The following is a 13,856-nucleotide window of genomic DNA, read 5'->3' on the forward strand; positions in this document are numbered from 1 at the left end:
ATGTGAGACATTTAATTTTGGCCTAGTGAGACAACTCTGTACTATGCCTGTTGATGTTTGTATGTGAGTAGAATCTTCTGTTTTTTATTGTGTGCCTTATCTCATTTCTTCTTCCTCTGTGCTCAGGTTTAATTTGCAGAAGAGATCTTGATCACAGTGAGGCTCCTCAGTTAGAATATAGGTTATAACGCAGACATTACAAATAGAAACTGGATTGTTCAAAAACAGCAGTTGCAGGAAAAAAAAAAACCAAACATTAAGGATTGAATTCTGTCAAAATGCAGGCTGTGATATTAAATTGTTATCCTTGACTGATGCAGTATAATGCAGCCTGGGAATCAAGATGCTTTGGAGGTTGCCAGCAACAAATCTGAGAAGTCAAGCTGATTAAAGAGATAGGAGATGGTAAACAAAATCTTGTGTACTTTACTGCTCACAACTTTTTTTCACTAACCTATGATGATCAAGAAAATGTTTCAGAGAAACCTGTCGTGTAAAGTATAGGTTAGGTGATATTTCAAATTCAGGCTCTAGATAAATATATGGGCACACTGCACTTTTTTGACATATGGACAGATATGTGTATTTTATTGTCAGCACCATTACCAGAACAGAAAATAAATGCAAAAACATGTAGAAAACATTTGTGACACTCTTTGTCATGTGTTAAGATGCTTAAATATTAACACTTACAAAGATAAACTATAATGAGATTAAGATGTCAGTGTCGTATAAAAGTGAACAAACTACATCTAAGAAGGAAAGGTGTAGACTTTCTTTTTTTAAAATTTAACAAGACGTTTAGTGACACGTGACATTTATTTAAAAAATCAAGATAGCCAGAACACTTTTTTTCTTTTATTTTGGTGATTAGGACTTTAAAGACTTGTAGTTCTTGCTGTTGGGAAAAAAACCTACTCCTGAGTTTGATTTTAATTTTCACTGATTAGGGCAAGGAATTGTTCAAAATGGGAGAGACAATATTTAAAAATTAAAGAGGAGATATATATCTTCGTTGTTATGATGTTTGATATTGTGTATCTTTTATTGTTACAATTTCTAAATCCCGTTATTATTATTTTTTTACAGCAGAGAACAAGTCACCGATACTCCGCCCATGAAAATGACAATGTGATTCCATTGGTTGTACGTGGTGACGTGTGACGTACGTTTTGTTTGCGGAGCGCGCCAAACAGGGCCATCAACAGTAGTAATCGCAGTGGCTTAAATTCTGGAACCCTTTTGCTCAGCTTGGCGTAATATTCATGCTTGGTAGGATACATGGCTTCTACAAGTAAAGCGCCGCTACAGACCAGAAATTTACCATGGTGAGCTGAAACTCGCTGTTTATCACAGAATGGTTCAAAAAGTTATTGCTAGCTAGCTAACATGCCTACTGTCAAGCTAGCTGCTCGCTGCACTGAGTAGACTGATGCATTCTGTGAATTGCTAGCTTTATATACATATAATAAATGACGTTAGTTATTACGCATAGTTGTAACATGGAAGGAAATTAGCTTGTCTTCAGTTCGGCTTACGTAAATCTTATCAGTCCATCAAGCATTAACATGGTGCCACTTCAGCAACAGGTTAACCGAAAACCTGCAGCTTCTGACTGCGGTGAAAGTACTGTAAGGTTGACGTTTTGTTTATAATAAAGGGTGATGTTACGAAAAAAAATATGGATGCGGAACTAAAAAGTGGCCATATGTAATGTGATATGTCAACGTTTGTCAGCGCTTATCATATGTGTCCGTAAACGTTTCAATAATTTTCTTTAAAATTCTTTCGAGGTTGCTTATTTGCCTTGCTGTAAACGCAGTAGTTATTGCAAGTATGAATGCGTGTGTGTGCGTTTTCCTGTTTCAGGGTTGAAAAATACAGACCACAGACACTTGATGATCTGATTTCACACAAAGATATTCTGAGCACTAGTAAGTATGTGGACTGCCAGAATAACAATACTATAAAACTGTATAACATGACACTTATGGATAATCAAACTACTTTTAAAACGTAATAAACTGATAAACTCAATGCTATCTGCCAGTGTTTTTGACTCTTGAGCTTGTTTACTGTGGTTATACCGTCACTGTCATTAATGAGTCATGGTACTAAGTCAGCTGGCTTAAAACTTTTATGTTTCAAACTATTCAAGGGGGGTGCATATGTGGATTGTTATAGAAATGTTGGTTACTTGTATTTAAACAGATTTTCATTTGTTCTTTTTATTTCCAGTCCAAAAGTTTATCAGTGAGGACAAGCTTCCACACCTTTTGTTCTATGGCCCACCTGGAACAGGAAAAACCTCAACCATACTCGCTTCTGCCAGGCAGCTGTACAAAGAGAAGGAGTTCAACTCTATGGTGTTGGAGGTATGTTACAACTCCTCATTAGAAGATTTGGATTTGCTGAATTGTAAAGGTTTTTGAACTTGTAACTCTGCCATTTTACATTAAAATATAACTAATTTTGGTTTATAGCTCAATGCATCTGATGACAGAGGTATTGATGTAGTACGAGGTCCCATTCTGAGTTTTGCCAGCACCAGGACCATCTTCAAGTAAGACTAAAACACTTGTAGAGATTTTGACCAGAAATAAGTGTTCTCAATACTTTTATGTGCAGTTAAGAAGTGCAATGGAAATGTAAGCTGCTGCCTTTGCTTTTTTTATATATCTTGTCCTTCAGGAAGGGCTTCAAGTTGGTGATACTGGACGAGGCTGATGCCATGACCCAGGATGCCCAGAATGCATTGCGTCGAGGTAAGCCATCTGTTCGTTCAGGCATTACCCACTGTGAGGCACACGGCTCAGTGAGCAGGCAATTTGGCTGCTGCTGACTTACAGTGTATCTACTTTTAAACCTGGATATTTATTTAAAAAGCTTTACTTTGCAGAAGAGTGGAAATAATTATTGAATTTAACTGTGAGATATTTTGTAAATTTAGTCCAACCTGTGTTTTTCTAATAATGTTTCCATATTTCATTTATAAAGCATCTATTGCTGCTCAGTGCCGTTTTATATTTCTAAATAGATGCATGGTGAAGGAAGAGTGGATGATATTATTGGTATATTACTGTCAATTCTAAATTCTCAGTGAGGTGGTTTACAATCTTAGCAACATTAAGCAAGTCCTTAGGATAGATTATTCAAAAAAGTGGAGGTTTTTTTTTTTATTTACTAAGATGTTGCCAGAATTTACATTTTAAACTTGTTTCCCTGCTTTCATCCCACCCTTGCTCTCTGTCTCAGTCATTGAGAAGTTCACAGAAAACACTCGATTCTGTCTCATTTGCAACTACCTTTCCAAGATCATCCCCGCCCTGCAATCTCGCTGCACCAGGTTCCGCTTTGGTCCGCTTTCGCCAGACCAGATGATCCCTCGGTTGGAGCACGTTATCCAGCAGGAGAAGTGAGTTAATGTGTGAATGCTTTCTCTCCACTTACTGTTGTTGTTGTTGTTGTTTTTTTACATCTCATTGAATTATTCCCAGAATTGCTAATGAACTTGCCAAATGTATTTGTACCTGTTGGCCTCCCTGGGCTCCGCTAATTTGCGTATAGTGAGAGAAATAACTATTTGATCCCCTGCTGAATTTATAATTTTGTTCATTTCCTTGTAAGTGAGCATTCTCTAATTTTTATGGTAGTTTAATTTTAATAGAGACAAACATAATACCAACCACATTAAAGATTGTTTAAAATCCAGAGTCTTTGTTCTTATGTTACGTTTCTGTTGGGTAATGTTTAGAAGTTTAGGGCTTCTCTGTGTGTGTTTGAAAACAGTTTAAATCAGGGTGCAACATCAACCCTGGCCTCTCAACTGTACCAGGCCCTGAAAAACCAACAAATGCCACAATAGGAAATAAATGTTCTCATTGTTTCACATTTATTGCTATATGCAACTTGAGATAGAAGAAATTAATGAACAGACTTGGAATTATTTTTGATTGCTCTATTTATTAAATGTCATCAATTATGTGTTCATGTCGCAAGTTTTAATTTAACGTTGATATGATTTAAAAATAGTTGATTATGTCATTACTTTTTGTGACAGTATTGACATCACGCCAGATGGAATGAAGGCTATTGTGACCTTATCAACAGGTGACATGAGAAGATCGCTCAACATACTGCAGGTATGGCCAGAAGTTCATCATCAGCGTTGTTTAAGATGTGGATGTCATATTCAGTGTGGCCGTTTTTAAACAGCGAAAATATAGCCACTGGCCACTTCATTAGTTGCGTCCCCCCTTTTGCTTTCAGAGCTGCCTTATTTCTTTGTACCATTCCTTTGAGGTGTTGATCCATATTGAGATGATTGAATCACACAGTTGCTTCAGATTTTTCTGCTCCACATTCAGGATGTAAATCTCCACTACATTTCGCATCCAATATATCCCAAAGGCTCTATTGGATTGAGATTTGGTGAGTGTGGAGGCCATTTAGGTACAATACATTTATTGTCATGTTCAGGAAACCAGTCTGAGATGATTTGAGCTTTGTGACACAGAGTGTACCAAGAAAATATCTCCCACACATTACACCATCGCCAGCCTGAACTGTTGATACAAAGCAGAATAAATCCATGCTTTCAATGTGTTCAAGCCAGATTCTGACCCTGTCATCACAGTGTTACAGCACAAATTGCTTTCCGTTAAGCTGCACGTTCTTCTCTAACATCCAACAGCGCATTTTCTCCCAGAGAATAACCACATACTGGATATTTCCTCCTTTTTTTTTTTTTGCACCATTCTCTGTAAACCCCAGAGACAATTGTGTGGGAAAGTCCCAGTAGACCAGCAGTTTCTGGTTACGTTTCTTCCCCGTTCTGATACTCCGTTTGAACTTCTTCAGGTTGTCTTGACCATGTCTACATGCCGTAATGCATTGAGTTGCTAGCATGTGATTGTATTTGCATTAACAAGAATTCAAACAGGCATATCTAATGAAGTGGCCAATGAGTAGTATATGTTATATATCCAAACTGCAGATGGGTAGACTGTACTGCATGTCATCCATCTCTGTGATTTCAGAGCACCAGTATGGCCTATGGGAAGGTCACAGAAGACACAGTGTACACCTGCACAGGGCACCCCCTCCGCTCAGATATAGCCAACATCCTCGACTGGTGCCTCAACAAAGACTTTACTTCAGCGTACAACCGTATCCTATATTTAAGTTCTATGAAAGCTGCACATTTCTTGTTTTTGACTATGCCATTTTATACTTTGAACATTTCTTATGAAGTTTAGCATATTCCAAGAAAGAACATTTCTTTCTTGCAAATAAAACTTTAGGTTAATAGAAGGTAGCTGTACCTAAATGCTTTGCAAATGTTTTTAAAGATTCGGTGACTTTTTTTTGAATGGTGGGTTAACGAACAAAAATTCATATTAGTAGTACAGTTTATGATCTTGCATTTCTTTAACACATGGATGAAAGAAATCCTTGAGCTGAAGACTCTGAAAGGTTTGGCTTTGCATGATATTCTCACTGAGGTTCATCTGCTTGTACACAGAGGTAAGGAACATGCAAGGGGGGGAAAAAATCACACGTTTTTATTTCTTTCTTTAATTTAAGCACCCCAGCACAAAAGCCACCCTCCTTTTATGCCAACATTTGATTGGCTGCCTCTCGCAAACATAAGGTTTGAACAGGTTGGATGGGGTTGCTGTGCTCACAGACCAGCCCTAACCATAAAGTATTTGGAGCAGTCTTTGGCCACGTGTAACATGAGTGTCAACCATAGTAACAGCACATGTTAAAGAAAACACGCAATGGGGCCACTTTAAAACCCACTGAAAGGTTGGCGGTTAGTGACGTGTTCAGTGTTAAAGTTTTAAGCTCACAAGTTTGTGCATTAATGAAAGTTTTTCTGTTTTTACTATCAAAAGCAAAGTATCTAATTTTTAAAAATGTTTTTTCTTTAAAGTGGATTTTCCTCCCGCTATTCGGATTAGTCTGCTCATCAAGTTGGCCGACGTAGAGTAAGTGTGATGCTTTTTAAAAAAATATTTACAATGTAACAAGTCATGTTAATATAATAAAGACACCAACATGTTGATTTCCACACGTTGTGGCAAATTTTTTTATTTCCATTATTGCTCATGTTTCATCTCTTCAGACATCGGCTTGCATCGGGAACCAGCGAGAAGATCCAGCTGAGCTCCATGGTTGCAGCTTTCCAGGCAGTGAGAGAGCTCGTGGTCAGCGAAGCACCTTAGATACAGTAATGCAACGATGGTCTTTTTCCACAGTGGGGTGGGGGGGGCGGCAGTGTAAAAGATGTCTGGAACAATGCTAGCAGCTATCTGAATCACTCAAATCTGCATACAGAACCAAGATGGAAGTCGATCAGCACAGTGGAAAAACGAAACAAAAGATCCTTTTGGCACTTTTGATTTAAAAGGTGGACTTGAAAAATCCTATTTTCAGTTTAGTATCACTGCAACCAGGTAATCAGTTCATTGTCCAAAAAAAAGTCATTGAACATGTGTATGTTTTAATCAGTTTAATAAAACCCTTTCTTATAAGTCCAGTTGCTGCAATATTAATGTGCCAGTACATTAGCAGTGCATATAATGGTAAACACAGGAATTAGAAAGTATATATATCTGATATTTACACAATAAATTAATAGTATAAAACTGTTATTCAAGTCAACAATGTGAACACTGAATGTATGCTTTGTAGTACCGCAGTAGTGCAATAAATGAAATCTTAGTGCAGGAATGTTGCATCTAAAGTATCTTAAAATATGCTTAATCTGCTTCATCAAGCTTTCAAAGCATTTGTTATCAGAAAATACAAGGCGTTTTTAGGATCATAGTTAATCGCTGAAAATGTCAGTTATTTATTTTTAAAGTTCCTATTTAACTTTCCCACTCCTCTTCATCTGAGGAGCAGCAGGACTTGAGGCGTTCGGGGATGTTTTTGTATGTGAGGTACTCGAGGATCCTCTTGGGGAGGGGCAGCGCCTCAATCTGGTGCGTGGAGATAGAGTGGCGCAGGATAGATCGACACAGGTGGCACAAGCTGGGCACCGCACTGGGTGCCCTCCAGAACCTCACGTGGCCATCTCTGGTTCTGCCAAAAGAGACACATTTGCATGTTTATTCAGGGGCCAGTTTTCACAAAGATACTTTAGACTGGTGTGTTCAGGGATGGTCCTAATTTTGCTTGTAGATTTAATGCGTCTAATGCAAATCAGATGGTGTCAATAATGTAAAGACAGGTCTCATTTTCACCTTTAAATGAATCAAACTTCCGTACTATCTCAAGCCTAAGATTGATGTTACCATGGTACCGACAGGTAGCTTTGACTATTAGTACTCGAAAAGACAAAATCGTTGCTTGTAATTTACCAACATTATGTATTAGAACAGAGTTTTAGATACTGAATTGCTTTCAGCCACTTTTGTATTTTCAAAGGAGCCACTGCACTAGATGGATCTGCATATCTGATCCCCCCACCAATATATTATATTTAACAGCTTAATAACTGGGGGTTTTTTGACTAAAAATGAATGATATGAGAGCCTAATTTCATGGATAAGTTTAGCTGTATAAATATACTTTATAAAAAAATAAAATAAAATAAATAAAGCTAGGAAGTGGGGTAAACTGAATTTTGGCATATAATGTCTATCGACCACCCTCTGTAATATTGTGAATCTATGCTGAAATGAAAGCATCCTTACCCCGTAGCAACAACTCCCCCTTGTGGATGGTACTTGCAGCACAGTCCATTAGAGTCTCTGTCTCTTTTCGTCTCCATCACCATCCCTTTCTCCCCCAGCTCCCAAATCCTAAGAGCTCTGCAAACGCAACACATCTGTCTGAAAGCATCTTTCCAGTGTGTAAAACATTTAAGTTATATAATATAGCATTTTCAGATAACTGACCTGTCGTCTGTCACAAGTGTCAAGTGCAGACCGTTTGGAGAGAACTGTATTGCTGATATTTGGTTTTGCCCATAATCTTCAAAGTAGTCACTGTGCAGAAGAGAAAGAGCGATGACTTTGAACTGCACCAAGTCAAAGTCAGACGCTCCACATAGTATACATAGAAAACAGATTGCAAAAGACAAGGACACTAGGACATACTTTCACATGCCGTGTCATACGCAAACAGAGATAATGACAGTGTGGGCTGTTTGGTTCACAGATTTAAGCTTCTGTACTTAAACTCAGTGGTAACAACCCGTTTATTTGAGTAATTTGCGGTCTTCTTATGTAACCCATAGAATGGAGTCTTTGTGCACAATTTTAACCCTCAAAGTTGTACAAACTCACGCCAGAGTGGCCAGTTTCTCTGCTGTGTATGGGTCCCAGAGGTCGATCCACCAACTGGAGCCGCTGAAGGCTGCAGTGGCGAGAATTGCCCCGTCAGGAGAGAAGTCACAAGAAGACAGGAGGTACACGGTCTTGTGGGCCCCTCCTGTCAGGTTCCTGATGAATGTATATGAACGTAGACTCCACAGACACACCATCTGATCAAAGTATAATCATGCAGGGTTAATGAGACTTTATACCTTGCTGGAAGGGCTGTTTTTAATTTGGAAAATTAATGTAGGCTTAGTCGACGCTCAAAGTAGCTTGTCCCTGGGGTAATTAATTGCTGCAGAACTGAAATTTTTTTTTACAAAAGCTAGTAATTTGTCAGTGATGTACTTGCTTGGTGTCAGCAGGACACCCTGAACCACGCAGCAGCGAGTGACTATGCTCTTAAAGTCTAATATTACACAACGTTATGCTGTCTGCTTTCCTTTGAAAATGAGAATATGTGAAATTGCCAGTTTGACTGGAGTGTTAAGACTTCCTGGTGCTCCAGAAGTTTCTAGAAAATGCTAAATGGCCTAAAAACATTTTAATAGCAGGAGCAGGTAAAACAGACCACTACAATTGATATTCAGAAGCACCCACTAGCAGATAATTTCACTGAAAATGGATATCTCCTATAGGTGTTTAACTGGGTTGGTGTCAGCTGACTAAAGACATAAAATATAAGTCTCTGTATTTTCATACTCAAACCAACCAGAGCCTTTAGATAGTGATATTGTCATCCTGTGAGAGACCACCCCCATGAGGACAGAACTGTTTCATCACCAGATAAAGATGATTACTCAAAACAACATGTCCTAAAATAGCCCCACAGCATAACAGAGCCACGCTCAGTGGAGAGATCAAGCATTCAGGTTTTTCCTATAATTTGTCCAGGACGTATGCAACTCATATCCATCAATACTGGTAGCTGTCAAAAGAAAACACCACTAAAATAACTGAAGTTTGCAGAAGATTAAATACTTTACATAAGCAAATATCAACAAACTTGTTAGGAGCAAGAATTCAAATAGGAAAATATTTGAATATACCTTCAAACTAATTTCATTGTCCTAGAAAATTAACGTGATGCAGGATTGCATTTAAAGCTGCCCTTTTAGACAATTTGTATCACACACTTTGAGCCATTCTCCTGATTAGACTTGTGGACAAACAACATTAAATTTGACACAGAGTTGAATGAACAGGGTCGCCCAAATCCATGTTGATAATGTTCATTAAAAACTGATAAAAAGAAGGACAAAAGGACACATTCAGCAAGCTTAGAGACATTAAGCATTTACAAGTGTTTGAGTTTTACATGCACAAACAAATTACTTAAGTTATCTTTTACAGTGCTCAGTACTTGATGAATATGACCTAATACGGTACTTTTGCAATGAAACACCTCACCCTGTCAAATCTCCCGACAGATGCAATCATGCTACAGTCAGATGATACGCAGCAGGAACTAATCCAGTCTTTATGGCCATAAAGCACCTGCACCTTTTTCCCTAAAACAGACAGGAAAAACATGGATGTAAATGTAGACGAGAGACTACAAAGCCTCATTATTTTTACTTTATTTTTTAAAATGACAGTACATCTCAGCTCCTGATTCCTGAATGTGTAAGCACAGCCATCTGCTAGCTTTAACCTCTTACATTAGAACAGAAGGTTTATTTCAGCTGAGTTTCACAAGATTAAACAGGGGTGAAGTAATGAATAGACAGCTTCAGTCATTAAGACCCTGTCTGCAAAGCCTCCAGAGTTGTTTGGTGACACGTGACAGTTAATATTTAACAGTTTTTTTTAAATGGGTGATCAGGCAAGCTCGAGGTGTACTTTGACATTTGAAAATTCAGCTGAAAAGCCTTGCAGTTCTAAGGTTATCTGCAAGAAAACAATTTGAGCCCAAGTAAAAAGGACGCACCAAATATGTAGATTATATTTTGTCCAAAACATTTTTTAAAAATAAGACGGTTGTGACTGCTACTCACAGGTATTTCTCATAAATATCTGAAAAATACCTTTATGAGCCAGGTCCCATATCCTCAAAGTTTTGTCCCGAGAGGATGATATGAGTGTGAGCGTCCCATTCTGAGGAAACACCAGGTCCCTTACAACCCCTTCGTGGCCGTGGAGATCAAAAACAGCACTGCCTAGAGGAAAGGAAAAGAAAAAACAAGCGATTTGAAAATCCATTTAATTCAGCCAAGCAAAACTAACAGTCACAGAAAAATAAAAATCTCACCTGTTAAAACGTTCCAGATTTTGATCACCCCGTTCTCCAAGCCCGTGGCCAGAAGCAGGCTGTTTTTCCCTTCTGATCGTGCTTTAGCCGGACACGCTGTTGCATTTGATTTTGGAGGTCTGGGCCCGAAGGCGAGCCCCCACACTGGGTGACCACAACTGAAGCTTTTGTCTCCTCTGTCAGTCTCTCCATTTTGACTTTCTCTGTGGGTGAGAGGAGCACCAAGAGTGCAGATGCCATAAAAAACTCCAGTGTAGGCGGTGTGAAGCTAGAGTTGGTGATTAAATGATGCAGCTTTCAAGTGTTGCTGGTCACAGCAGATCTAAACAACTAAACGGTAAACTGAGAGCTGAAATTTGAGTCTTCATGTTTTGCTTTTTTCTTTCACGTTAATCTAAAATAATAGCTGGAATGAATACATCCACTTGCATTCTTCTGCCTCCTTCCATATGTTTTATCAAATGTACCAACAAAATCTACTGAGTATTTAAAGTTGTAAGTCACATTTTTTTTGCCTTATTTAATTATTTAGGCAAATTCAAACATTGTTCATGGAGCAACAATTCTTTACTGCAACAAAAAAATAAAGAGTACTGTTTTGTTATTTTGTGTGGTATTGGCAGCAGTGCTGAGCATTTTTCAAACAAATTGGCACTAATGAACACTGCTGAGCCGAAGGGAAATTCTTTGTGGGCACTAGACAGAAAAATACTATAATTTCAGGGGCCTAATTTAGAGGTGTGGGGGTGTAGGGCATAACAGCAAGACCCAAAAGTTTAATATTAAATACAGAAAAATTAGAATTTTTAATAAATAAATAAATGAAAAAAGGAATAAATGACATTACTTAAAGCTATTTTTAAAATCTATATCTGGTCTTACTTTAAACAATAGATGCTTTTAATGCTTATTTTCTGGAGTTTTTATCGCATTCATGCCTTATTTCCAAAATACTGCTCAGTTGCATGAGGATATTTTCACATACTGATTAACTTTCATAACCACACATAACACTAAACACTGGATCTTTATAATACAAAAGCCAGTGCAGAAATGGACTGTGATCATTATTGTGGAGTTGTGCAAGACAGAGACGGGTTATAGAAGCCAAAGGATATTATCATAAGGTTACATTTTAACTGTTTACTTGATCTAGCCGAACATGAAGTAATACTTTTTCCCAGGTGGCTTGATTTCTTACATAAATACAGGCGTGTATTAAAAGAGAAAACAAGGGGTTAAATCTGATTGTCCACCACCATCCCCACCCCACCCCACCCGTGCTACTGTTAATCTTACAAAGCCCAGCGTCATTGTATAAGAGCAGTTTGGACATTTACTCGAGTACACTTTTAATGTACCTATGTTATTCGTCTTTTTGATGCGAGTATAGTACTTGTTTTAACGCTTCAGTTATTTATTTTGTAGATTTTGTAGAGTAACTGACACATATTGTTCGGTATTACTACAGATAAAACTACACACATTTTACTTTAGGTAAAAATAAAATATATTTTTAATACTATTAGACTTACCGATATATTTTGGATTAAGTAAAGATTCCGTCACTTTGCATAACAGTTACTGTATATAAAAAGATGTTTACACTTTTTGTGTAGTAGCCTCTGTAGAAGGAACAGGGCTGCACTTGAGTGTCCCCGGTATTTCCGTCACTGTATTCATTTCGAATCAAGTGTTCTTGTTACCTGCGGGCGCCTCTGTGCCACAATTAATCAAAAATAAAAAATAAAAATCAATCAATCATTCGAAAAGCCCGTGCAGGACCTGCCACCACCACCTTCCACGGAAACCAGAATCTTCGAGGGCGACCTGAATGCATCACGTGCGGATTAAATATACAGTAAAACCTACTCGGAGTCGAGAGGCCAGGCGACGACCCAGACGATCCCGTGTCCCATGGACCAGGCGAACCAAGCTCCATCCGGAGAGAAGTCAACACTCCAGGTTTCACGTCCAGCTCTCTCCACCAAGGACGGAGGTCGCCTGGTCTTCAGCTCCAGGAGAAGAGCCGGGTCGGACGCTGAAGGAGGATAGAAAGACACCACATAATCAACGTTTGGCACGTTCATCCTCTGACAGCGCTTGCAACTCTTAACCCACCAGCGTCCCCTGCTCGGTTGTATACGGTGCCTCTGGAGGTTTAATGCCATCTCCAAGTAACCGCTGCCTAGTTTCTGATCGTTGCGATGACAACGTACTCACCGAGCTCGGACGACAGTCGCAAATATTCACTTACATGTCGGCTGCAGCTCTGGGTTGTTTTCCGTGGAGCACATCCTTTCGCTTTTCACATTCTTCGCTTTGTGACCGACTTCCTGAACGTGCCCTCCCCGGTTGACCGCAGCATTTAAACTAAAGGAGCTCACACTTTGTACGTCCGCAGAGGGCAGGGGCTCGGCGACAGAGTGCTGTCTGTCAGAGATAACGTGACAAGAAGAAACGAAATGTTCAGTGAGTTCCTGTTATCTGACTCATTTGTACCATTGCCCAACGTGATCACGTCTCCTTTCATGACGTAACCTTATTATAACCCTTAAACCACACCCCCCATGAGATTAAACAACAATCCAGCTTGTTCCTTACACCGTATCCACTCGTTATAACGAGAGTTGGCTTTATTATACCCAAAGTCAGTGATTCAGGGACGTGGAGCGACTTTTTTTTGTTAGTGGGGTCTCTCTCTCTCTTACACACACACACACACTGACACACACACACACACACACTGACACGCCCCTCTTATGATAGTGGAAAATACCCTGGTACCTTTGGTCAACTGTTTGGGTTGAAGTTCACATTTAATATGAAAATTTCTCACTAAAATATTCATAAACAATGTTTAGTTTTTTTTATTTCACCCAGAGCAACAGAAAATGTGCAAAACTACAAAGTGAAAAAGCTGTGAAAACTGAGCCTTCATGTGAAGTTCATTTGCAAGCTTTGCTCTCTTGCATCATGCATGATTATTTCTGGCCTACTGTACTTTGGCCTACTGTACTTTGGCCTACTGTACTTTGCTTGCTTGTTTTTTTCTCGCTGTGATGAACAATATTATCATTATTAGTTGAGATCACTCTGAATATTTTTGACTTTTTAAGGACATAAAATTGTTCAAACTGAATTACAGGGAATGAGTATTGATCTAGTAACAACAGGGACTTCTAAATTTGTGAATTAATTTGTGCCATTGAAAAATACAATTAGTGGGTTATTTCTTGTTCATGTAGATTGTGTTTTATCTATTCCTTTTTGAA

The 13,856-nt window shown here is 38.7% G+C and overlaps 2 protein-coding genes across 4 annotated transcripts; one reads left to right on the forward strand and one right to left on the reverse strand.

The window, feature by feature from the left end:
• Window positions 1–1,159: 1,159 nt before the first annotated feature.
• On the forward strand, window positions 1,160–6,544 carry rfc5 (replication factor C (activator 1) 5). The gene is made up of 11 exons (XM_026187938.2): window positions 1,160–1,328; window positions 1,870–1,934; window positions 2,239–2,375; window positions 2,484–2,563; window positions 2,692–2,765; window positions 3,256–3,415; window positions 4,061–4,142; window positions 5,040–5,169; window positions 5,449–5,526; window positions 5,939–5,993; window positions 6,131–6,544. Exons 1-11 carry the CDS (start codon window positions 1,282–1,284, stop codon window positions 6,228–6,230), a joined length of 1,008 nt encoding a protein of 335 aa, XP_026043723.1. The 5' UTR covers window positions 1,160–1,281; the 3' UTR covers window positions 6,231–6,544.
• wsb2 (WD repeat and SOCS box containing 2) lies at window positions 6,503–13,102 on the reverse strand. Of its 3 annotated transcripts, none has more exons than XM_026187936.2 (9): window positions 12,839–13,102; window positions 12,454–12,622; window positions 10,582–10,784; window positions 10,358–10,489; window positions 9,741–9,841; window positions 8,301–8,497; window positions 7,911–8,000; window positions 7,707–7,823; window positions 6,503–7,092 (listed from the first exon to the last, which is right to left on the reverse strand). In XM_026187936.2, exons 1-9 carry the CDS (start codon window positions 12,876–12,878, stop codon window positions 6,879–6,881), a joined length of 1,263 nt encoding a protein of 420 aa, XP_026043721.1. In that variant the 5' UTR covers window positions 12,879–13,102; the 3' UTR covers window positions 6,503–6,878. The 3 variants fall into 3 exon arrangements, with proteins under 3 accessions (XP_026043721.1, XP_026043722.1, XP_026043720.1); XM_026187937.2 differs by lacking the exon at window positions 12,839–13,102 and adding an exon at window positions 12,703–12,832; XM_026187935.2 differs by lacking the exon at window positions 12,839–13,102 and having other exon boundaries at window positions 12,454–12,671.
• Between the last annotated feature and the right edge of the window lie 754 nt (window positions 13,103–13,856).

This window comes from Astatotilapia calliptera, chromosome 12 (genome assembly GCF_964374335.1).
Source record: "Astatotilapia calliptera chromosome 12, fAstCal68.1, whole genome shotgun sequence".
Lineage (NCBI taxonomy): Eukaryota > Metazoa > Chordata > Actinopteri > Cichliformes > Cichlidae > Astatotilapia > Astatotilapia calliptera.

Excerpts from the sequence above, each read along its gene's own strand:
- wsb2 (XM_026187935.2), bottom strand. The coding sequence starts at position 12,671 with ATGAACGTGCCAAACGTTGATTATGTGGTGTCTTTCTATCCTCCTTCA. Across the intron at positions 10,490-10,581 it reads AATCTGGAACGTTTTAACAG|GCAGTGCTGTTTTTGATCTC; the intron begins GTGAGATTTTTA and ends CCTTTCCTCTAG. Across the intron at positions 8,498-9,740 it reads CTGTCGGGAGATTTGACAGG|ATGGTGTGTCTGTGGAGTCT; the intron begins GTGAGGTGTTTC and ends TACTTTGATCAG.
- rfc5 (XM_026187938.2), top strand. The coding sequence starts at position 1,282 with ATGGCTTCTACAAGTAAAGCGCCGCTACAGACCAGAAATTTACCATG. Across the intron at positions 2,766-3,255 it reads CCAGAATGCATTGCGTCGAG|TCATTGAGAAGTTCACAGAA; the intron begins GTAAGCCATCTG and ends TCTCTGTCTCAG. Across the intron at positions 4,143-5,039 it reads GATCGCTCAACATACTGCAG|AGCACCAGTATGGCCTATGG; the intron begins GTATGGCCAGAA and ends CTGTGATTTCAG.